The sequence below is a fragment of the Notothenia rossii genome (genome assembly GCF_949606895.1).
Source record: "Notothenia rossii genome assembly, chromosome: 8".
Classification (NCBI taxonomy): Eukaryota; Metazoa; Chordata; class Actinopteri; order Perciformes; family Nototheniidae; genus Notothenia; species Notothenia rossii.
The window spans coordinates 74,199,248-74,222,085 of NC_136906.1; the positions used below are offsets into that span (position 1 = coordinate 74,199,248).

General features: G+C 40.3%; 5 protein-coding genes across 7 annotated transcripts in view; 1 reads left to right on the top strand and 4 right to left on the bottom strand.

Annotated features, from left to right (window-relative positions):
- fmn1 (formin 1) overlaps positions 1-4,435 on the top strand; it is a 29,822-nt gene extending 25,387 nt beyond the window's left edge. For 2 of the 3 annotated variants that reach the window (XM_079643762.1, XM_079643763.1), the window contains 4 exons: positions 2,944-2,995; positions 3,161-3,310; positions 3,782-3,863; positions 4,069-4,435. In XM_079643762.1, the coding sequence (XP_079499888.1) occupies positions 2,944-2,995; positions 3,161-3,310; positions 3,782-3,863; positions 4,069-4,113 (329 nt within the window). In that variant the 3' untranslated portion in view covers positions 4,114-4,435. Of the gene's footprint in view, positions 1-2,943; positions 2,996-3,158; positions 3,311-3,781; positions 3,864-4,068 lie in introns of those variants that run through there. The other variant, XR_013801453.1, reaches the window with a different exon arrangement.
- A 45-nt stretch (positions 4,436-4,480) lies between these two features.
- grem1a (gremlin 1a, DAN family BMP antagonist) lies at positions 4,481-5,833 on the bottom strand. The gene is made up of 2 exons (XM_079646821.1): positions 5,741-5,833; positions 4,481-5,591 (listed from the first exon to the last, which is right to left on the bottom strand). Exon 2 carries the CDS (start codon positions 5,581-5,583, stop codon positions 5,059-5,061), a length of 525 nt encoding a protein of 174 aa, XP_079502947.1. The 5' UTR covers positions 5,584-5,591; positions 5,741-5,833; the 3' UTR covers positions 4,481-5,058.
- A 146-nt stretch (positions 5,834-5,979) lies between these two features.
- Positions 5,980-9,741, bottom strand: scg5 (secretogranin V). The gene is made up of 6 exons (XM_079644767.1): positions 9,661-9,741; positions 9,018-9,243; positions 8,156-8,305; positions 7,886-7,998; positions 7,646-7,699; positions 5,980-6,588 (listed from the first exon to the last, which is right to left on the bottom strand). The coding sequence occupies exons 1-6, from the start codon at positions 9,724-9,726 to the stop codon at positions 6,460-6,462; spliced, it is 738 nt and encodes a 245-aa protein (XP_079500893.1). The 5' UTR covers positions 9,727-9,741; the 3' UTR covers positions 5,980-6,459.
- A 672-nt stretch (positions 9,742-10,413) lies between these two features.
- LOC307015847 (inactive Rho GTPase-activating protein 11B-like) lies at positions 10,414-15,342 on the bottom strand. Its single transcript, XM_079644766.1, has 8 exons — positions 14,891-15,342; positions 14,704-14,800; positions 13,321-13,577; positions 11,685-11,836; positions 11,487-11,585; positions 11,262-11,408; positions 11,094-11,178; positions 10,414-10,762 (listed from the first exon to the last, which is right to left on the bottom strand). The coding sequence occupies exons 1-8, from the start codon at positions 15,064-15,066 to the stop codon at positions 10,642-10,644; spliced, it is 1,134 nt and encodes a 377-aa protein (XP_079500892.1). The 5' UTR covers positions 15,067-15,342; the 3' UTR covers positions 10,414-10,641.
- An 801-nt stretch (positions 15,343-16,143) lies between these two features.
- actc1a (actin alpha cardiac muscle 1a) lies at positions 16,144-22,091 on the bottom strand. Its single transcript, XM_079645054.1, has 8 exons — positions 21,940-22,091; positions 20,199-20,352; positions 19,966-20,094; positions 19,217-19,412; positions 18,457-18,618; positions 17,909-18,100; positions 17,134-17,315; positions 16,144-16,410 (listed from the first exon to the last, which is right to left on the bottom strand). The coding sequence occupies exons 2-8, from the start codon at positions 20,325-20,327 to the stop codon at positions 16,267-16,269; spliced, it is 1,134 nt and encodes a 377-aa protein (XP_079501180.1). The 5' UTR covers positions 20,328-20,352; positions 21,940-22,091; the 3' UTR covers positions 16,144-16,266.
- Between the last annotated feature and the right edge of the window lie 747 nt (positions 22,092-22,838).

Genomic DNA, 22,838 nt, shown 5'->3' on the forward strand with positions numbered 1-22,838 from the left:
CCCCTCCCTCTGCCCCCCTCCCCCCACGGGAACTCGACCTTTCTCAAAGAATATGTACACTAACACTTGAACCTGAACACACACATGCACGTGTGCAATATGTGGTGTAATCTGTTTGGTTGTAAGTTAGTTATGATGTAGTTAAAGCAATATTGGATGATAATTTCTTTTTTTGTGTGTGTTTTGGACTGAGATAAATCATGGGTCAAAATTGATCCGCGAACACCATGAACGGTAACAGCTTTTGAACACAACACAAGGGTTCAAAGGGAATATTTTGAAGTACTGAAAATATTTAAAGGGGTCCGTTTATACTAATTTTCAGGTTCAAATGTGAGCCTCTACTGTGAAATGTTTACATTGTGTAATTATCAAAAAGGTCTTTAGTTTTTGTCTTGTACTGCAGCAGCTCTTTTCACCCTCTGTCTGAAACCAGAGTCTGCTCTGATTGGTTAGCGGTCAACAGCTTAGAGATGTCCCGCCCCTTTGCTTATCACGTACAATGTGTTGGAGAGCTATCTGAAAGTAGTGCGAGTGTTACATACTGTAGTGATGTCACTGTGTTACGGAGTCCAATGTAGGCATTTCATTTGAGTGTGTGGGAGAGAGAACTTTGGGATGTGAGCCTTTGCAGACCATTTACATGCACCTATATTACAACCTACATGAGAGGGAAAACATCAGTAAGCATAATAGGGCCTTTTTAACTCCTGAGTTCCGATTACTTAATTTAATATGAGAATGATCATATAATAAGGAATCTGTCCACTCTACCATTTCTTTCTCCCTATGCTTCATCTGAACTAGTTTATTGTCTTTAGCAGTCAGATAAATCTTGGTACCGTCTGTGTTCGTAAAGGACAGATAGGGAGGATTCAGAGTAAAGGCTAGACACGCAGATAGGGATCAGACAGATTTGGCAATGACTTAGAGACGGCTGAGACACACCGGCTCTGGGACATATTCATCAAACTAACTCATGTTGTAGGGTTTTTATTTTGACCCAGTGTCAGGATGAATCACACTCAGTTCCCCTCACAAGGATTTCAAATGGCACGGATGGATTTTAGTTTCTTGTTTTGAATATGATCACTTTTTCTGCCTGTGATGAAAAGTGACACCCCAAAGCTTCAAAGTAAAGAGTTTCAACCAGAAAACTCTAGACTTTTGTTTGATCTTTTGTCCCTTGTCTCACATGTGTTTCATTTGATATACAGGGCATCGAGGAAGTATTCAGACCTTAAAGGTCCCATGTCATGCTTTTCTGGTTATTACCCGTCCCCTTGTGTGTTATGTAAGTTTTTATGCATGTAAACGGTCTGCAGAGTCACAAACCCTCAAAGTACACCCTGTAGCGAGTAAACCTCTAACACAGAAAAGAGCTGTCTATGCTGCCCCAGAACGCCTCGTTGGACATTTCTCTTTTTTCATTTTTGTCTTTTGACCATACCCAAATGGACCAATCCGTGGAGCTCCTCACACACACACTCTCTCAGCGGCGAAACTGTGTTGCGCTTACACTGTAGGTGCGCCGCCTTTGGGGGTGCGTGTGCTAGTGGAACATCGCAGATAGGGGTTCCGCAGCACCCGCGTCCATTCGCGATGTCTCGCTGTCTCGCAGACCCCACGCAGCAAGCAGGAAATGAACCCAGCTCACACTGTCCACATTGCAGCAGCAGCGAGCCTCGCAACGTCCCGCCAACACGGCACCCAGACCCCACGCAGCATTCTCATCTGTTTGTCCTTACTGGTGTCATTTTCTGGTTGCTAACGCCATTGTAACACATAATCACTGATGTTCCGCTGTAACGGTGGTAGACTCATCAGAACAGAGTGGCCGAGCTGACCAATCAGAGCACAGTGGGCTCACAGGGAGGGGGGGGGGGGGGGGGGCGGAGCTCCAACAAGCCGTTTAGGACAGAGAGTGAATACACATACTACACAGAGATCCTGTATGAGAAACCAATGTGAGTTTGGAACATTGAACAATATAAATGTATTCTAATAGACCTCAACAATGGAATTATGATCAGTAGAAATGGCCATGACATGGGACCTTTAACTATACCACCTTTTTTTAAGGTTGCAGGCTAAAGCTTAACACCTTAAAATACACTGTTACTCTTCATCTAAACTCAGTATCCCATGATGACAAAGCAGGATTTTAGATGTATTTCTGTGAGCTGCACCTCGACACACTAGCTGTTTCTTCGACCACATGTCCTAGATTTTGATCTGATTGGTCAGCTGTGAGATCTTTTTTATAGACAGTTGTATGCCTTTCCTAATTAGGTGCAATTAGTAGTTGAATCACCACAGGTGCACTCCGAACAAGGTGGAGAAACATGTCACGGATGATTAAAAGGAATGAGAGGCACCTGTTTCATAGTAAAGGTTCAACTTTCAGTTTATCGTTTGAACACATTTGCAAAGATTTCTAGAATCATTTTCCTGTTGTTATGATGAATTGTGGCAAATGTATGTGGGCAAATACATTTATGCATAAGGCTGCAACATAAAAAGATGTGAACTCGCTGTAAAATAATAAAAGACCAAATAAACTGTATTCAATACGGTGTACTACATTTTCAAGCTTTATTTGTAATTTCAAACACATGAAGCACATATTTCTCATACAAATATTTTTGGAAGATTTTAACATCACAGATTCACCAAACAATGAAAGCAAGTCTTATGACATTGTGTCTTTGTTGAAAATATATTTGAAAAATTGGTCTAAAATGGTAGCAGAATAAAATTAAGTACCGTAATCTAAACAAAGTGGCTAATAGCTTCATTTAGAAGATCATCAACATAAGATATTCATATTGTCTTTTACATGTATTTATATTAATATAAGCTCCATATGGTTAGGGTGAGGGTTATGTTATTTAGGCTGAGTCTGCTCATAACTAAACTGTTTCCTTTTCTCTTTCTTTGCAGCACGTAAAGAACACGCAGAGGCGTCTTATCAGTTGATGACTGTACAAAAAAGGTGTGAGAATTAAACCATATTTTGTGTGCACCATACAGTGCTTTGTTTGAATTTGACTAAACAAATAATTGTCGACATGAGCAGCCACAAATATTTTTACCGTAGGAAAAAAAGCAATCTATGAACGCGTGTGGAAATGATTTAAATTTCAGTTAACTTGTTCAGTTTTCAGGACTTGACTCTGTACTTTGGACTGAAGCCTAAGTCAGGAGAGAAGGAGGTGACGGCCGGGCATCTCTTCATGCTCTGGTTCGAGTTTTGTGCCGACTTCAAAACCAGGTGGAAGAGGGAGAACAAGAACATCTCAAATGAAAGGTATCAGAGATTTGCACGTGCATCTTCTGTTTGTAATAAGCAGGATCCTCTCTTTATTTCTTTCAGGTTTGTTTGTTTGTCTGTCTGTAGTATTACATAAATACTACCCGCCCAATTTCCATTAAACTTTGTTGAGCGTTGTAGCATGGGCCAAAGTAAACCCATTCAATTGGAAGTGATCCCTGGGTTGTTACACAAAGGATTTTACCCTTTCATTGACATTGCGAGATAGGTCTGTCTGCGCTCTCTGAGCTCTGTATTAAACACAACAGATTTGCAAACAGTGAAAGGCTTTACCTTCACGTCATTGAGTAAATCTGCGTTCCTTTTTTGGTTTGATTGAACTAATTTGACTGAACTTATTAGTCATGTCAAATCTAGTCGATACTTTGAATTTATACTCTAAAGCATTTGATTTCTAATACTAAGTCAAACCATTGAACCAATGAACGTAACACCTTGTTCTTGCAGATTAAAAGAGGCTCAGCTGTCAGTGAAGAGGATCACATCGGAGAAGAAGGTGGAGACCAGAAAGATCAACCCCAACAGTCTGGTAAGATTTGACACAGTTACAGTTTTGACTCTAAATAAATGCATTTCCTAAACCATGCAATGCAGATAAATAAATACACATACAGAAGTAAACTCATGCTCTTACTCTCTGTCTGACTAAGCACATCATTCAAAACACTTCTTTCTGCTTTGATGTCCAGATTATATTTTGTCAGAATTGATAACACACATTTTTCCACCAACAGAAAGAGAGACTGCGTCAGAAAGAATCCAACATCTCCTCGATTTAAGAGAGAAGAAACATAAAGCTGACTGATCCGGATCAATAAAACCATCTTGGGTTGGACTGGAAATGGACCATGATACCAAATGAACAGTTTATTCATTAAAACAAGATAAATGAATGGGTTTAAAACAATGTTTTGTCACTTTTATCTAAAGAAATCTATCAGTTTTGTTAAATATTTGCCACCCGAAATGAACTTTGATTTGACAGATTTTAACGTGCAATATTTAGAGTGTAATATTATAAACCATAGTGCTATATTTATATTTGTGTATTGAACTTTCTTAGCCAATGATTTGCATCTCTAATCCTCATTTTTCTACGAATAAAATCACTGATTAGAAAAATACATGATTTCATAGTGTGTTTTATTTATGAGCAACTTTACAAGACGTGATACACATATTATACACAGTTGTAAAATAAAAGAAGTGGCATTTAGCAGTGCAGGTTGTACAAATAATAAATCATGATGAGCTTAACATCCCACACAGTGGAAACAATAAAACCATCCCAATCCTTGGAACAAATGTCTTTATAATCAGATGATCCATCAGCCTGCATGCTAATATGATCATCAGTGGCAATACTGCATAATAATAACACATCTTCCAAATGTGATAAAGGAAAAGCTGTTTTTGTGAAAGCAATGACTGATGAATGATAGATGAGATATTTGGACAATGTGAGGAATTATTGATTACAGCTTAAAGTATCATCTATTTTAGAGAGAAAAGGGAGAAATAAATGGAATCATCCACGTTTGTATATTCATCTTTTCTCCTTTACAATGACAAGGGCTCAGGTTACTTCTTCACCTTATTATTCCAACTGTTTCCCATGTGTCCTTTAAGCAAAATAAACTTTCCAGTTGTTGTTTTTTGCAATGATGCAGTCTCCCTCCAGTGGAATCGGGTATTTACAACCTTGATTTGTGACCGTTTCCCGTCTAATCCGTATCTATCGTGGTGCAACGACACTGCTTTACGCGCTGGATCCGTTTCTTCCTGGTGCTGGGTGTCTGGCCCGGGCAGTACAGGGTGTAGGTGACGGTGCTGAAGGTTTTGGGTTTGCAGGCAGAGCAGGACTGAAAGGCGTCTCCGTCCTGGTAGTTATGCCTCGGGATGTAGAAGGAGTTGCACTGTCCGTAGCAGAACCGGTTGATGATGGTGCGGCTCAGGCAGCCCTCCTCCTGGATCGTCTGCTTCAGCGGCTGCGTCTTGCACCAGTCCAGCCGCAGGTACCGGCGCTCCGTGACGTGCAGAGCCTCCTGACTGGACTCCAGCACCTCGTCGGTGGCGGTCACAGGCCCCGGTCCGCGGGTAAGTATTCCACTGATGGCGGGCTGTTGGCATCCATCCGATTCGTTTGGGTTGTATTTGTTTGGGTGGGGGAATGCGCCTTGAAAAGTGGATGCTTCCGCGAGCAAAAGCACCAAAACGGCTGCAGCGATCATAATTGATGGTGTTGTCATATTTGAAACTAAAAGAGAAAAAACGTGTCAGTCATTGGTAATCATTTTACGAAATTCGTGTGGATTTACGCACAGCTTTTACATTACGCACCAAAAAAAAAAAAGATAATTTAGAAGTTCAGTCAAACACAATCAGCAGTTACTAAAGTTAAGTTACCTGTTTATGTAAGCTCCTCAATAAAAACGTTATCCAGTCAGTCACAGCGTGGGTTTCTTCTTCAGGTCTCTCCTCCTCTGTAGTGGCTTATGAATGACTCACTGAGGGCTTTTCTAAACTGTCTTGAGCAACAGAGCTTCATCTGAACACGCCCCCCTCCCCCCTTCTCAAACTCTGACCCTCACCTCATCCGTCTGGATTGGAATTGTAAAATAAAAAACACTTCCAAATTTTTTCAATGCAGATAAATCGTTTATTTGACTTTACAGAACACAAACATAACACAAACATTTATCCGGCGAGATGAAGTTACAACATATGTAGTGCTGCCTGTAGAGACTGCAGTATGGTGACAGAAGCAGATCAGTAGAATAGCTACAGTATTTACCATGCTACAGTGGTGTTGAAAATCATCCTTCACAAGACGAAGCAAAGCCGCTACTTTGCTTCCAAGATCAAAATGTGATTTATATTGAATCTTTGCTTCAGATGTGATTAACTGGAAATATCAAGACATACAAAAAACCTAACTTCAGAGAGAGTTAATTCATTTCTGTACAGTCATGAATAAGAATTACCATCTTATTCAACATTCCCCCAGATCCATATTCAACTCATAATACATTTCTAGGTATAATGTACACTTCCAATCAAGATTTAAACACAGTTAAAAACTTGTTTCTGGAAGTATAGTAAATATTACAGAGTGCTGCAGGAGTTTAGGTGCTGGTTCTGCTAGCAGCAGGGACCGTCGGTGCCGCTTCCTCCTCTTCCTCAGAGAAGTGAGGAACAGACTTTTTGGCGACCACGTTGTCCAGCCTCTGGCCCATCAGGTACGGGTTCACGCTCTGCAGGGAGGCGGAGAAACATGTTGCTATTCATACTGTAAACATGAACACAATGACCTATAATCTGACCAAATGAGAACATCTGAAAGTTAGGTTTTTAGCTTACAAAAGGTAAGGTTAAAGGAATACTTCATCCCCAAAAGGATTATTTGTAGGTATAATAAATCACCTATGTGTAACCTTGAATTCCTAAAGAACACTTTGTACAGTGGGGCAAAAAAGTATTTAGTCAGCCACCAATTGTGCAAGTTCTCCCAATTAAAAAGATGAGGCCTGTAATTTTCATCGTAGGTATACCTCAACTATGAGAGACAAAATGAGAAAAAAGAAAATCAAAATTGTTTGGGGCTGTCGCTGAGCAACACGGACTTTCAACTCCCTCCAAAGATTTTCTATGGGGTTGAGATCTGGAGGCTGGCTAGGCCACTCCAGGGCCTTGAAATGCTTCTTACGAAACCACTCCTTCGTTGCCGGGGCGATGTGTTTGGGATCATTGTCATGCTGAAAGACCCAGCCACGTTTCATCTTCAATGCACTTGCTGATGGAAGGAGGTCTGCAAGAGCCCGAAATCTTGTTTGTTTGTAGGTGACCAAATACTTATTTTCCACCATAATTTGCAAATAAATTCTTTAAAAAAAAAAATCAGAAATGTGATTTTCTGGATTTTTATTTCTCATTTTGTCTCACATAGTTGAGGTATACCTAGGATGAAAATTACAGGCCTCTCATCTTTTTAAGTGGGAAAACTTGTACAATTAGTGGCTGACTAAATACTTTTTTGCCCCACTGTATGTCTGGCATGTGTCCTCAGAAAATTCCAGAAATTGAGGAAAATTCTTTAAATACAGTTTTTGGCTTTCGTTCATCATAAAAGCATGCTAGAAAAAATGTAAGGTATTGTGGGGTGAGTGATTTAGTTATACAAATGTGTTGTATATTTTGTGTTCGCAGTCTTCCTTTCAGAGTACATCGCTCTGCTCTGGGACAGATGTCAGCGCTGGTGATGTGGTTTCTCAGACACAATGCTACAAAGGAAGAAGACAACAAACATGATACCCTTTTTCTTCTTTTGGGTCCACCCTTCAGTTTCTGGTACAAAAGCTCCTTGTTCTGAAAGGAAACACAGAAAAAAAAAAACATCTTCAGACATTAAATCATGTTTGCCTTTCTTCTCTTCCAGAGTCTTTGTTTCTAAATTACAGTCAACAAATCGCCTGAGCAGACAAACATTCAGGGATGAATCCATGCAAATCACAAAGAAATGTAGTGAAGTTTACACTCCTGCTCTGTACTCACCCACTTGGCCAGCGCTGGGTAGTCGTGCTCGGGGTCAAACAGGTGCTGGTGTTTCTGAAACTCTCTGCTGAACTCGGCTGTGTCCGGAGCGTTTTCCAAACAGCCGTCTGCTGCTGTTGGTGTCAAAGGATGCAGAAACGTATTTTAAAAAACAGCAGATCAATTCAATAAATAACAGACAGAACCAGCCCTGTGGCGTCAACTAAACATCTGCCCTTATGTTCATACTGAGACATTAGTTTGTTTATACATTATGTAATTATATCCTACCTGTCTTCTCCAGAGGACAGGGGTTCGGAGGGTCTGGGTACCCGTGATCCTCGCTGAAGTCTTTGGGAACGTTGTCTCCAGTCAGCTCGGCCACAATGTTAGGGATGTTTCCAAAGGGGCCGAGGTGCTGCAGCCCCTCGTGAGCACCACCTTATGGAGGAACACAATAATTACGAACAGCACAAACACAACAGCAACTGGAAAAAGATTCTTAAAAATGGAGGCAGTAACAGTTGTGTTAATGTCATGTGTTTTTCATGGCATAACAACATTAGTTCTTATAATTTGTATAACTTATTTCAGAACAGGAAGAAACCCCATCATTGATGAATGATATTAGGCTACTTGCATTCAGCATGATGTATGAATGTGCAACTACTTCCATAATCAGTTAACGTTGATTGTCCATGTTTAACAACAAATATGAAAAAATGTCTGAACAAGCTGTACGTCGGAGAGAACAAAAATACAATAAAATTAAGTTATTATATTTCTACATTGCTGTTTTGTTGTTTAAAAACAAATGCAGAATAGACACGCATGATAAAGGAATTATCATTTATATATATATATAATGAAAGCAAACCAGAGGGATTTGATTGTTCTGATCCAGTTAGTGTTATTTTAATATTACTGTTTGGGTTGTTCAATCATAGTGAGATGAAGTGAGTGAATATATACACTAACATTTAAAATACAGTATGGTTAAATACACAATTCATGACTCATATTGCACTATCCATACTGTCCAAATGTCCCTTATAATAAAGTGTATTCTTTATTATTTTAGCTATTAATCTTCTTCCTGGTTTTCACCTGGTTCATCTCCTCTAGATAAAGATCACACGTGTGTGTCACTGACCCTGTATGCTCTGAGGACCCACGATGTTGGTGGCCTGGTGAGCCGGGTACTCCACCCTGGGCCGAGCGATGCCCAGCTGCTCCATGACGCCGTGCAGGAGGCGCTGGATGTCGGCCTCGGACACCTGGTCTGTCGTGTGGGGGCTCCGGGCTGAAGCTCCGCCCAGCTGCAGGACCAGGAGCAGGCCGAGCACCGAGAGCCGCACCGCCGAGATCATGTCCGTCATCTGCGGGGGAGAAACACATCAGACTACCGCACACAAGATGGACAGTAATGATGTGCAAACACAGCTGCATTTCCTGTTAGATACACATAACAGGCTAATTAAGAACAGATTCCCTAATGTGGAAAAACTGATTGCATTTTATGCCTTCATGTGATCTGTTGTATTCCATACAGACTGTAAAATGCTGCATTATCTGGAAATGGAATTACGTCTTGGTGCGCCACTTACTCTGTAAACAGACCCAAGGCCGATGTAAATACATATAAAGAGCCTATGAAATGTCTATATAGCAGAAAAAACACCATATTTTTATAAGAAAAGCAGAATTGTATAACATGTATTGCATATAAATGTGATTGTATTGCTAGTAAACATAAGAAATGACCAAAACAGAAATGTTACAGTATTGCTTCTTACCGTGTGTGTGTTGATGGGGACCTGCGTACTGCGCGAGACCTGTGTCAAGCTAGCCAGAAAAAACATGTTTCTGGCTTTTCAGAATAAAAGCTTGCTTTCGTCACACGATGACAAAACTACTATAAAACCTGTTTCTTCCCTTCGAGATCCATTCTAATTTAAGCTGACACATCATATGTGTAGTGTTCAATTATTTCTAGTTGTTCTAAAAACATTTCATCTTAACGTTTCCGTCGCCTGTTTATTTCTCCCACTTTATTTTGAAGGGATACACTTTATTTCCACTGTCATCATAAGTAACCATTATGCAACACGTAGGATGCAATCCTCCTCGCTTCACGGTTCAGATGCAGTTGTTGCTATGATACAACAAATCCTCGCTTCTCATTGGCTGTATGTATTTGGCAATTATTTGTGGATGGCCTGCAGAAACCCTCCACCGAGCAATCATGCTAACATGTAACATAATCATCTTAAACTGTAATTATGTCAAAGACAAATCAGAGTAGAAATCTATGTATGTTTGTGCTTTTGAGTAAATATATATCAAAATATCGTTATTCCATTATTTAATTTATTGGTGTTGTTTTTTTTAACCTTTTTAACCCGATTAAATAAACTCCTGTATGCTTTGATTTCTGGCATTTTGAGTTTAACTCTTTGGTTTGCATCAAAGATAAACTGATATTCATTCCCTAACCATAACCATTTAAAAGTTATTATCATTATGTTAAACATAAAAAAGAAAAGTAGTTAAAAAACTGGAACATTTATTCACTCAAAATGAAAGGTGAAGGTTCACCTACAAAATTCCTGTTGTCAAATAAATATTAAAAACACATAAATTAATGAAAACTTTGACAATTATTCAAGTTAGGACACTAAACCTCCCAGTAAATATAAACCGGTCAATCAGACATCATAACCTGATAAGCTGCAGTAACTTAGAGCAACCCACATTGTTTCTTAATATTCTTAATATTAAATTGAAACGCGTTTCCTCCAAGGTGTGAGCTGCAGTTTCCCGACACCAGTGACAACAGGAGAGCTCTCTGAACCGTGTCCTCTGGCAAATCGTGAGAAATTGACAAAACGCAGGTCTCTGAAAACAAAAAAGGGCCACAAGACAAAAAAGAAATATCAGATGCATGTTCATTAGATGTGGGACTGGGTCGTTTTTACCTTAAAGCCAGTAAAAAAAAAACACCTATTTTAGTTGCACAGCACATATGTTGTTTTTTGCGATATCAGATTACATTTAAGCTTTGACACATCACTATAAAATTACTTACTACATCATCCATCTGCTACCTCAACCCCAGGTTACATATTAAGTACGTAGAAACCATAAATCTCCTTTACCCCTGCCATAATAACTTCATTTGTATATGAACACCGTTTGAAACGAAGTGAATCATGCTTTAATAATATACCTTTTTAGTGTTTCTTGTGGGCATGCCTCTATGCCATCGAGGCTGTGACTGTCCGGCAAAGCTGCGTCAGGCTTGAAACGTTGGTCTGTAAACATTAAAAGCGTTACATACTGTACCAAAATGTACATCTGCTGCAGTCTTTTTTTTCATATTGTGCATAAGGCTTACAGCTCCTAAACAGCAGGATGTTGGGGAAGGTCTCCATGCCGATGCTTCTCCTGAGCGTGGGTTTCTCCCCGGGCGTCGACTCTTTACTCTGCTCAGAGACGGCCGGCTTGACCTTGGACCTCACTGGAATCCAGGGTGCCGTCTTCTCTAAAGATTTGAGAACATAAATTAAAAGGAGGCGTTCATTTTAAGGCAGAGCTAACGGCACAATTTCTACTGCTTTACCTCTCAAACTTTGTGTCTTTCTGTGTCCTCTCCTAGCGTCCTGAAGAGGGAAGTTGATCAGAAACTCCATACTGTCCATTACGGCTTTGGGAATCACACCTAAAAGCAAACAGTAAAGATCTTACAACATTGCACGTATACAGTCAATTCAAACAGCCTTCAATACAGCATATAGCTCAAGAAGATTTGGTTTGTTACCGAATAAGTGAGGACTTTCAATGAAGGTGTGTAGGACGAGAACTCTGAGTTTAAGCCGCCCTTCAGACATTTCGGTCTTGTTTGGAGGCGGTAAAAGACACGGAGCGAAGACTGTGGCGAGGTTGGAGCAGTTCATCAAGTTTTCAGAGCATCTGACAATGAAGGGAAAACACAATTAAATCAATGAAATAGTTTGGAATCCTGTCACTTCCATCAAATCACTTTAAATCATTTCTCTGAAAAGAACAAGATGGAAAGGAAATAAGAGAACTGTCCATCATGTTAGGCCACTTACACTTGCTATAAAGTCAGAGTAGATCAGGTCAAGTCACCCCTTGATAAAAGAGGTCCCAACAATGATTACAGGGACTAGAAATACAAAATATTTCTATTACAGCAAACAATTTCCTTCTTTAATGACTTTGGAGATGATAAACTCTTCAGGCTTCTAAAAACCACTGATCCACAAAAGTTGTGGTTATCATAAAACCTTTCCACACTGAGACCATATAGGGATAACAAGGGGTTACAAACAGACATAACCTAATTTTGATGCATCACAAAATGAGGGTGTTATACTGTATGTTGTATTATATGTTATACGTTGCTTTCAACATGGTAAAGCAGCGTTCAGCTATTATGCTCCAAATATCTGGAACAAACTCCCAGAAACCTGCAGGTCCGCTGCAACTCTGACTACTTTTAAAGTCAGGCTGAAGACTTTTCTTTTTGCCGCTGCTTTTAATTGAAACTGAGCCGTTGTGTTTCGTTTTTGGTTAATGAACATTTGGGGCTAGTAACCCCAGGGACTCAGTGTCTGGGGACTTTGTCCTGGCTGGTTTTCTCTGTGTATGCTGCTTGGGACGTATGTGCCATACAAGCGTACACAGCTCATGTTCGGAGAAACCTTAAAGAAAGGCATCAGTAAAGTGGAACTTCTGTGTGAGCTATTCATATCTTAAACTGCACTGTAACTTTTTATTCATGTACTTTTTTCTTTTAATGTTTCTTTTATTATCTTTTCTTTTCAATGAGTGTTTTTAAATTCCTTTGTCTGAATGTCTTTCATTTTTTGTAAAGCACCTTGAATTACCTTGTGTTGAAAGGTGCTATGTGCTATGTGCCTTGCCGTGCTATGTGCCTTGCCGTGCCATGTGCCATGCGCCCCTTGCCTTGCCTTGCCTTGCCTTGCCTTGCCTTGCCTTGCCTTGCCTTGCCTTGCCTTGCCTTGCCTTGCCTTGCCTTGCCTTGCCTTGCCTTGCCTTGCCTTGCCTTGCCTTGCCTTGCCTTGCCAAATGAGTCATAAAAACGTCAAATACCATTTTGATAACATCTGTTGAAGCTTTAAATCTTGCTTTTACTGATAAGAAGTTCAATCTCCTGCAGATATGCATCAGGTAAAAGAGACACTGCTATTCAGTTTGTGTTAAAAGGATCGTCTGACATCATAAGACAGAGACGACTGCTCCTTAAAAACGTTAACATTAGTGTTATCTTTGGCAGATCATATAATAAACTCTAAATGGAGCTTCATACATTCCAGCGCACTAATATAAGCAGACTGTCCAACTTCTATGTACTCTCAGCGCTCTTTGCCCAAGGATTTCATTCCTCCACATTATTAGGCCTTACAAACCTCTCTGAGACTTTGGAGAGGAAGTCGAACAGGTAATGCAGGCAGGAGGAGTTTCTGGCAGGCAGCAGACAGGACAGCAGCTGCAGGGCGGAGGTATTGTCCTGCGGGCTGGATAACGCCCGGCCTTTGAGCAAGGCAGCGTGCAGCTCGGGGGGCAGCAGGGGCTCCGGCAGCTCCCTGCAGAACTGCTTGATCAGCGTGGAAACATCATAAGGGAGGGCTGTGGAAAGACAACCCTCACCGCTATTCAACTTAGCCTGAAAGCACACACAAACAAAGGGGGTCAGATGAACACCTCAGTTTTATCCCACAGGCCATAAGAGCATGCTAAACACCTGAGCTCTGTCAAGCGCCCCGATAAACATTCCTGTTGTCATCTTGCAATATACTAATATATATAAATAAATAGTTATCACCGCAATAAATGTTGTCTTAAAAACTATTTGAATCTGTCTGGGGCTCTATGATAGCCTACATAGCTGAACTTAAGACACTAAATTAAGAAGAAAGGGGGGGAACTACAAATGTATGTGTATGTTTTTTTTCCTTGGATCTCTTTTTATCCGTTTGATTTTGTTATATTAATTTGTATTTATTTGTTCTGTCTTTGTATTCATGTGTGTAGGTACATGTATGTATGTGCATGTGTACATGTGTGTGGGTATGTAGTATGTACACACATATGTGTATATGTGGGTATACATATGTGAATATATGGGTACAAGTCTTACTGTTACTATTCTTTATTGCCTTATCTATACATTTTATTTTAATATTATCTTCTACATTATTTTAACCTATACTGTACATGCATCTATTTGATTTAATTAGTTATTTAATTTACTAGCTAGGACCGGGAGGGGGGGAAAGATAAATCAAAAATATTGACTGTATAAATGTAAACTCATTGTGCCTGACTCAATAAAAAAAATATTTTAAAAAATAAATGTTGTCTTAATTTACATTGTTTGATTCCATATTCTGTTCTTGTACATATCAAATTATATTGACATGTGTATAAATACTTTTTGCACTGCTTTTTATTTTGTATGTTGCATTGTTGGAGGAGCTCAGGTCAGAAGAATTTTGTTGCCATTTCTACACTGTAGCTTTGTGCATATGACAAAACCTTTGAATCTTGAAAAGAAGACACATCCCATCAGTGTTGGCTCAAACCAACAGATGGTGCTATTGCTTCAGCGGAACTTGTATTAGAAAAAGGTCAAAAGGTTATCAGAATCAGAATACCTTTATTCGTTCCACACAGGGGAAATGTACATTTGTTACAGCAGAATAGAGCCAAAGACAGCTTAATATTAACTAAAGGAGCATGCATTGAAAAAAAGATAACAAATGACACAATTATTATCTAAATGATCTTACCCTGAGAGTCTTAATGCGAGGAAGAGAGCCTGATTTTCTGAACAGGCCCACAGTCCCAGCACGCTCCAGCAGAAATGAACAGGCATCCACTAAAAAGCTGAGGAACAAAATGTTCAAAAATACAAAAGGAATAAACTAATCTGCTAATCCTGTTGAATATCATATTTCTTGTAATCCTGCTACTCACCAGGGAACCAGTCCAAACTCAGGAATGTATTTCCTGGCTAAATTCTCCAGAGGAACTCCAAAGACCTTTGAACCACCAAAGAGCAGGCTCTTCTTTTTCTTCTCCAAGTTCTTCACACTTATCCCATGGAGAATTTTAAGGTGAAACCGAATCACACTACTGTCTGTGATCTTCATGGTTAAAATGCAACTCAAGTACACAGCAGCAGTCTCTCACTGAAACACATCAATCTCCGTCAGTCACTTGGTAAAGTCACTGGTGAAGGAAGGAGGCCGGCTTTTATTATCCTCATCAATATCAGCTGCGCTTCAGGTGAACAGGAAGTGAAGGAGTGTTGTGTTCAGGGCAGGTGGGGAACATGGTACATTTGAGTGTTCAACGTGAATATAACTTCAGCTTTTGTTGTCAATTATTGGGCATGATATAATTAAAAAACTAAATAGAAACAATCTTAGCATGAACGTTGTTTAGCTCTCAACCCTTTTGAGGACATTATTTGCAAAAATACTCATAACGAGCAATCAAACCAGGCCAGCTGGATCGATAAATACAAAACTGTCACGGTAATTCTCAAAATGCTGAGAAATGGAGCTGCTTTAGAGGGACTTACTGTAGAGGGTCAAAACTCATTAAAAGGGACAGTCATTTTAAGTATGATTTACTTTGAGTATTTAAATGGTATGATATTTATTTTTTTAGGGATTATTTTAAGATAAAGTAATTAGGGAAACGATTATATGTTTACCTTTGTTAGGTGGATAATTAATGGATATATGTTTTGTATATCAGTTGATGAAATCTAAAAAACACAATTTACCGTATGATTTAATTCAAGTTAGAGTTTTCACTATAGACTGTACATGTTTTCCACTGCATTGTTCTACAATGTTCAGGTTAAAGGAGAAGAAAACACTTTCTTTGAGGGTTGAAACTCCAGCACACTTGTGGTATTAAAAACTTGATGTGTGAGAGGTGTTGGTGTTAATAGTACAAATGGGGTCTTTGATCATGTATGTGTGAATAAATCACAGCTCATGACCGCATGATATCTTTACTTATACAATTTATTAAATATTATAAATGTTATTTTGAAGGTGACATCACACATTTCTTTCAAATACACTTTTGGTAAGCACAAAATAAAAAAATATTTAAAAAACTGGCTTATTAAAAGGTGCAATCACAAGGCATTCAAGGCATGAGTAATTTGTGTTCTGCAAACACATCCAGAAGTAGGCACCAGACAGTTACTGTTAAAAGCAACTATTTTATTACAACAGAACATTTATATACAGCAAATGGAACAGTAGAAATACAGATTTGGATGGAGAAATGGTGCAGTTGGAGTGGAGTTGAATGTTTTTGGTGCTGGACGTTTAGAAGCACTTCCTGTGGACGATGGAGGGGCCTGCCTCATCGTACTCCTGCTTGCTGATCCACATCTGCTGGAAGGTGGACAGGGAGGCCAGGATGGAGCCGCCGATCCAGACGGAGTATTTCCTCTCAGGGGGAGCGATGATCTGTGGGTGGAGGAGGAGTACAGATTGGTACGAGGACATTTTACAATATGAAACTTCACGCACTTGCTGTCAGCTGGATTTAAAGGGACCTCCAAATGTGAAAACACACTTTGCTCTTACTGTTTCAGTCTAGATTGTTTTTATGTGAGTTGTTGAATGTTGGAGGTATCAGCCGTAGAGATGTCTGCCTAATCTCTGATCAAATTAAACTAGATAGCACTTGCTTGTGGTTAAATTACAACAACAATGGGTTTTTTTGTGCAGAAATCCTGACCTTGTTACTCAAGATAATCCACAGTTCTTGTTGTGAGCAAGTGGGAACTATTTAGTCTTTGAGAAGTTTTTTTCAGAAGTGCAAAAGAATAGGCAAGTTTGCTTCTGCGTGGTGATTGATTCTTCATGTTAGCGGATGAATATCGAAAGAAAGGAAATAGTTCCTTCATTAAACTTCTCACGACAAGGTAAAAATGGCCTAATGCATTTAATAGTTTCTAACTCTATGGAAACACTTGAATTGCCTGAATCTATTTAACCGTATCACACACATAGGTGTCAACGCGGCTATATTCTATGTTGTATTATTTTAATTAATGTAACAACTAATGCAATACTTCTTGCTATTCATTCACTGAGCCTTTCCTAAAACTCTCTGGAGAACCTTCCACTTGTATATTTTATTTTGGGGTGACCTTTAAGCAGACAGTTCTGGTTCTGAAGGCTCACCTTGATCTTCATGGTGCTGGGGGCCAGGGCGGTGATCTCCTTCTGCATCCTGTCAGCGATACCGGGGTACATGGTGGTTCCACCGGACAGCACGTTGTTGGCGTACAGGTCCTTACGGATGTCGATGTCACACTTCATGATGCTGTTGTAGGCAGTCTCATGGATACCAGCGGACTCCATACCTGCACAGGTGAGAGGAGGAAGGTGAGTGTTTGTACAGCTGACAGTAAATATATAAATAATATATATAAATACAAAAAAAGTAAAATACTTCATAATGTATTGATGTTAAAAAATAAACAAGCGTATGTTGTTTCTTTATTATTATTAAATATATTTGTATACACCAGTCTCTGCTGCTAAAAGAAAAATACATTTAAAAAGACTTGTGTGTGCTTACAGCTTCAGTATATTTAGTTATAAGCAATGTTTTAAATGATATATAATGCCTGTACATTTTAAATATTGGGTTGGTTAAAGTAAGCTTTCCAAAAAAAAATGAAACTAAAATATAATTAATATTGAGTGAAAATGATATAAACACTTTTCTTTTTTTAAATCAGTCGAAACTCAAAATTCAGTTTCATGGTCTTTATAATTTTGTCAAATCATAATTTATTTATGTAAAATAAATGCTTTTTGTATCGATATAAATTGATTAGTTTTATGTTAATCCGTACTTATTATTATTATTATGTATATCTGAGTCAGTAGAAGCCATAATTAGATATAAATATGGCTGAATGAATGTGGGTGCTCAGCTGTTATGACTCACCGATGAAGGAGGGCTGGAACAGAGTCTCCGGGCAGCGGAAACGCTCGTTGCCGATGGTGATGACCTGACCGTCGGGCAGCTCGTAGCTCTTCTCCAGAGAGGAGGAGGAGGCGGCGGTGGCCATTTCGTTCTCAAAGTCCAGAGCCACATAGCACAGCTTCTCCTTGATGTCTCTCACGATCTCACGCTCAGCTGCAAACAGGACATTTATCAACGTTTAGTCGACTATTCTAACATGAAAACACTGTGACTTACGCATATTCTACAAACAGAAATAACACGTTTCTCTTAACAAATGAAAAGTTTAATTCACGGGCAAGAAAATCTACGTTTTAACTGTCTGTGATTGGCAAACAACATTTTTAAAGCTGGTCTCATAACCCTCAGCTCATTGAGGGTTATGGGGTTAAATAAACTTTAGATTCTTTGTCTTTCCTTGGAATTTCGCCTTGATGTGTTTAGTTTTTTGGCCATTTATTTGATAGCTTCCTGCATATTCTTCTCAAAGGTTTTCCAATATTTGCCATTTTCCAGTTAGTTTTGCTTACCAGTGGTGACGAAAGAGTATCCACGCTCAGTCAGGATCTTCATCAGGTAGTCAGTCAGGTCGCGACCGGCCAGATCCAGACGCATGATGGCGTGGGGCAGAGCGTAACCCTCATAGATGGGAACGTTGTGGGTCACACCATCACCGGAGTCCAGCACGATACCTATACACAAACAAGCACTATGTCAGAAAACAAATCCCAAAAATTTGTTTTCATTGTCACGGAGTTAAAGGTCCCCTATTACACCGTTTTTTTATCAATATATTATAGGTCTCAGATATATAAAAAAACATGTCTCTGAAGTGTTTGGCTCCAAACACCAAACAGATCATTGCAGCATCCCATAATCCCCTCTGTTTCAGCCCTGTTTCCAAAGTGTCAGTTACTTTAGATGAAAATAAGGAGCCCCTCCCCACGCCCCTCCGAGAGATATTTGGTTAAAAATAACACAATGGTGCTCTAGGAGGAGATTCAGATGATAAGGGGGGGGGGGGGGGTGGGGGGGGGGGGGGTTTACCTTGGTTGGTGATTGACTAATGGTTACACAAGCCAAAAAATCCTTATGACATCATAAAGTGGCCAAAATCTGATCAGCTCATTTTCAGACAGGTTTTTATATAAATGGATCAGGACAAAAAGTGAGTTCATATTTTTTCCTGAAACTTTTAGAATCTCTGGGTACACAAGTTTATGTATAAAAGACGTGAAAAAGTGGATTTTGCACAATAGGTGACCTTTGAAGCCTTAGGCAGAGACTCACCGGTGGTACGACCGGAGGCGTACAGGGACAGCACGGCCTGGATGGCCACATACATGGCGGGAACGTTGAAGGTCTCAAACATGATCTGGGTCATCTTCTCTCTGTTGGCTTTGGGGTTGAGGGGGGCCTCAGTCAGCAGGGTGGGGTGCTCCTCAGGGGCCACACGCAGCTCATTGTAGAAGGTGTGGTGCCAGATCTGAGAAAGAGGAACAGGGTTCATGTCAGTGGCTGAATTTAACCATATGTTTGATAAAAATTCACAAAAAGGACCCCAGAATATAAGAACTATTAAATTGACATGGTTGGAAGCCAGCATAGTTGTAAAACAAGAGCAGGCATACATCATGCAGTGCTCCTTGTGTTAAAAGTACATTTGCAAAACAGTTTTATGGAATAACTTCACAATGTCCATGGACATTAAACAAAGTCAACCATTGGCAATTTTAAAGACTAATGTTTAGGTGGCTTTGTGGGAAGAGTTGATGGTTCACTTTGAAGGAAGGAGTTTAATCCATTGGTGTGGAGTTTCAAAGAGGACAAGCTGTTTTGTCGTAATTCGTCTTTTGCCATCTTTTTGCATGTTTTCATGTAAAGTGTAGAGTTTTTTTCTGTCGGGACCACTTTGGAAATGAGTGTTTTTTGTATTGTCTTTTGACGCTACCTTCTGGAAATGTTGTCAAATCAAAACCAAGAATTTACTTTAGAATTAGTCAGAGAATAAACAGTGAGGTATTTCTGTTTGTCTTCACCTTCTCCATGTCGTCCCAGTTGGTGATGATGCCGTGCTCGATGGGGTACTTCAGAGTCAGGATACCCCTCTTGCTCTGGGCCTCGTCTCCCACATAGCTGTCCTTCTGACCCATACCCACCATCACACCCTGAGAACGAAGCAAACACAGCTCAGAACCTCAGCAACAACACAGATAAAGCTACAAAACCGTAATCCTCCAGAAACGTATGTCTCCTTGTTCAGTATTCCTACCTGGTGACGGGGGCGTCCAACAATGGAGGGGAAGACGGCGCGGGGAGCGTCATCACCGGCGAACCCAGCCTTCACCAGGCCGGAGCCATTGTCGCACACGAGGGCGGTGGTCTCATCGTCGTCACACATGTTTGGTCTTTTCTAGGCTGGCTTTCTGTACAACACAGCAAAACATGAGTTTAGATATTGTGTCTTTTCAACTCAAGACACTAAACATTATCACTCTCTTTGATAAAGCTTGGGAAAGTATGCCCCTATCATGTTTAAATGTGTCTATATAAAGTCTAATTTGACATGAAAACAAAACAATCAAGTGAAACAATCTAGCACTATGTTTAGTATGAAGACACCTCTGAGTGCTCTAATCTCCTCTCTGAGTCTCCCAGCTGCCTGAAAAGCAAAAAAATGGGACATGGCTCAGCCCCCCCACACACACTCAGGTCTATTTTCGGCCTTGGGACCCTTGTCACCCCCAACAGCCTGTATCTTATCATTAAGCTGGAGCCCGTTAACAGCTGAGGCGGTGTGTCTTTTGACATGTGGAGGTCTGGGTCTCAGCTGTCGCCACACACAGTGGTCTCTGTTTGGAGCCAGACCATGTGCTGTGGTCCCTAGGAGCTCTGCACACAGCCCGCATCGCAACTGTATCCTGCATCCCCCCCCCCCCCCCCCTACACACACACACTAACATACAAAAACACCCCATCTTCATACAGGCTTTCCATTTCAAATCATCATCTCTACATTCAATGTAAACAGCTGCTGTTGGAGCCCGTAAAGCAAATGGGCCAACTTTGAAGTTATGACTGAAAATATCTGAATTCTTCTTCTAAAACTGACTTTGATACATTAGGAACAAGCTACTTTCCCTACTATAAACTTTCCCAAATCAATGCCATTCATTACAGAGATGAGGTTCTTCTTCTGAGCAGAGCTAAAGTACATATTAATTGCATATACCTAAACACTGTCTTGTCATTCCAGGGTAGTACAACTTTCAAAGCATAAAATAAGCAACTTTCAAGAGCAGTATTTGGAATAAGAGGTCATTTGTATTCGAAAGGTATCCACAGTGAACCACATACACTTTTTAATTTTCATTTAACCTGGTGAGCCTCAAATCTATTAGAAAGTCTATTTCTACATGGTTTCCTGCATGGCTAGGATAATCAGAATAAACTTTGATGATTGTGGGTTTCAGTGGAGCTTGATGTTTCTTCAGAGGATTTTCAGCCTTGAAAATATTCTGTTCAACATACTGTACATAGTGGTTGAGTTATTTGTTGGTACCTAAACAGTCAAAGCTATCTATATCTAGTTCTTCTAAAAGTACATCGGTATTGAATTGAAATGGTGTTTTCTCAGATTGTATCTAAGTTGAGTTAAAGCATCAAGCCTGCCTCTCCACAGGAAGCATCCCATCCCTGCATCCTTGACCTCAGAGCAAAGGTCACTGTTAATACATCTGGATCATTCACAACTCATTTTCCATTTTTACTCACTTTCTTTCAACCTCTTCCCCCCTAGCTTATGCTCACTTCCCTTCCTTCTACCAACATTATCATTATCAGCTCTGATCACAGAAACAGAAACAACTTCAAACTGGTAAAAAAAAATGAATAAATCCATGTTGTGGCAGTGAATAGTCACAGCAGCACCGTCTGTTCAACATCCCTGATCTCTACAGTCCAACAGCAGCAAGAACAACAGCAGGAATAAAAAAGACTGCAAACACACTCACCAAGTTGTAACCACAAGACTGGAGTTTCCACCGGGACAAAGGGCCGAGGGTGCGAAGGGGTTCCTTAAATATGTCCCGGCGTCCTGCCACTGAGGGGCCGGGGGGCGGGACCAGGAGTTCACACAAGCCCAAATTAAGTGTTGCTCAGCAAAAAGGTTCAGTAAAGTGGATCCTGTGTCAGGGACGCCATCATACTGGAGACATGTTGCCTAGGAGACAAAAAGGCAGAAGACAGAAGGGAGGAAAAGAAGGAATGTGCACGAAAACTTTTACTGGACGGATGGCTTTTTAAAAGCTGGGATGTTTTCAAGGTTGATATGAATTCCAGTGTGTTTAGAGTAGACGCTCTCTATCCGCCCTCAAATCCAAATATGGACATTTTTGAAAATGATGTATGGTTTGAACAGTAGTCTGCTGTATATAACCATATTTTAGGTGTCAAATAGTGAGGATTCCTTTAGAATTAAGCAATGTACACCCTTGAAATCAACTTATGCCCTTTGAATTTTATTTAAAAGATATCAGGACACTCAGAAAAACCCCTTAATAAGTTCTTATTTCTTTCTCTCATTCATACTTTATGGAGCTTCCCTACAGGTCTCTGGGGATGTGATAATATGACTAAGCTAAAGCAGTAAGGGGTGATGGGAGGGTGAGATGGAAATCTGAGATCTTGTCGGAGAAGTCTGGTTAAGGAGCCCTCGAAGGGGACTCTGCCAGTGACAGTTTGCCAGTGTCGTGGCATGTGTGAGGAAGAAGGGGGGCCGTAAAACATGCCAGACAGCTGAGAGGCAATATTGTAAGAGGGTGAGGGGGGGTGAGGCATATCCCAGACCTCCAGCAGACGACAGATCCCTGGGACGGCCTGTGCGAGCGCTGGTTCTGAGCTCTGATTGGCT

What these genes read in the sequence shown, in the direction of transcription:
- grem1a (XM_079646821.1), bottom strand. Translation starts at nt 5,583, where the DNA reads ATGACAACACCATCAATTATGATCGCTGCAGCCGTTTTGGTGCTTTTG.
- scg5 (XM_079644767.1), bottom strand. Translation starts at nt 9,726, where the DNA reads ATGTTTTTTCTGGCTAGCTTGACACAGGTCTCGCGCAGTACGCAGGTC. An exon ending in TCCCCATCAACACACACACG is followed by an intron (nt 9,244 to 9,660) that starts GTAAGAAGCAAT and finishes TCTCCCCCGCAG; the next exon opens with ATGACGGACATGATCTCGGC. An exon ending in CTGTCCTCTGGAGAAGACAG is followed by an intron (nt 7,999 to 8,155) that starts GTAGGATATAAT and finishes TGACACCAACAG; the next exon opens with CAGCAGACGGCTGTTTGGAA.
- LOC307015847 (XM_079644766.1), bottom strand. Translation starts at nt 15,066, where the DNA reads ATGAAGATCACAGACAGTAGTGTGATTCGGTTTCACCTTAAAATTCTC. An exon ending in GAGTTTGGACTGGTTCCCTG is followed by an intron (nt 14,801 to 14,890) that starts GTGAGTAGCAGG and finishes TTTGTTCCTCAG; the next exon opens with CTTTTTAGTGGATGCCTGTT. An exon ending in AAAGACACAAAGTTTGAGAG is followed by an intron (nt 11,409 to 11,486) that starts GTAAAGCAGTAG and finishes TCAAATCTTTAG; the next exon opens with AGAAGACGGCACCCTGGATT.
- actc1a (XM_079645054.1), bottom strand. Translation starts at nt 20,327, where the DNA reads ATGTGTGACGACGATGAGACCACCGCCCTCGTGTGCGACAATGGCTCC. An exon ending in GTTCCAGCCCTCCTTCATCG is followed by an intron (nt 17,316 to 17,908) that starts GTGAGTCATAAC and finishes TCACCTGTGCAG; the next exon opens with GTATGGAGTCCGCTGGTATC. An exon ending in CCAGCACCATGAAGATCAAG is followed by an intron (nt 16,411 to 17,133) that starts GTGAGCCTTCAG and finishes CTCCACCCACAG; the next exon opens with ATCATCGCTCCCCCTGAGAG.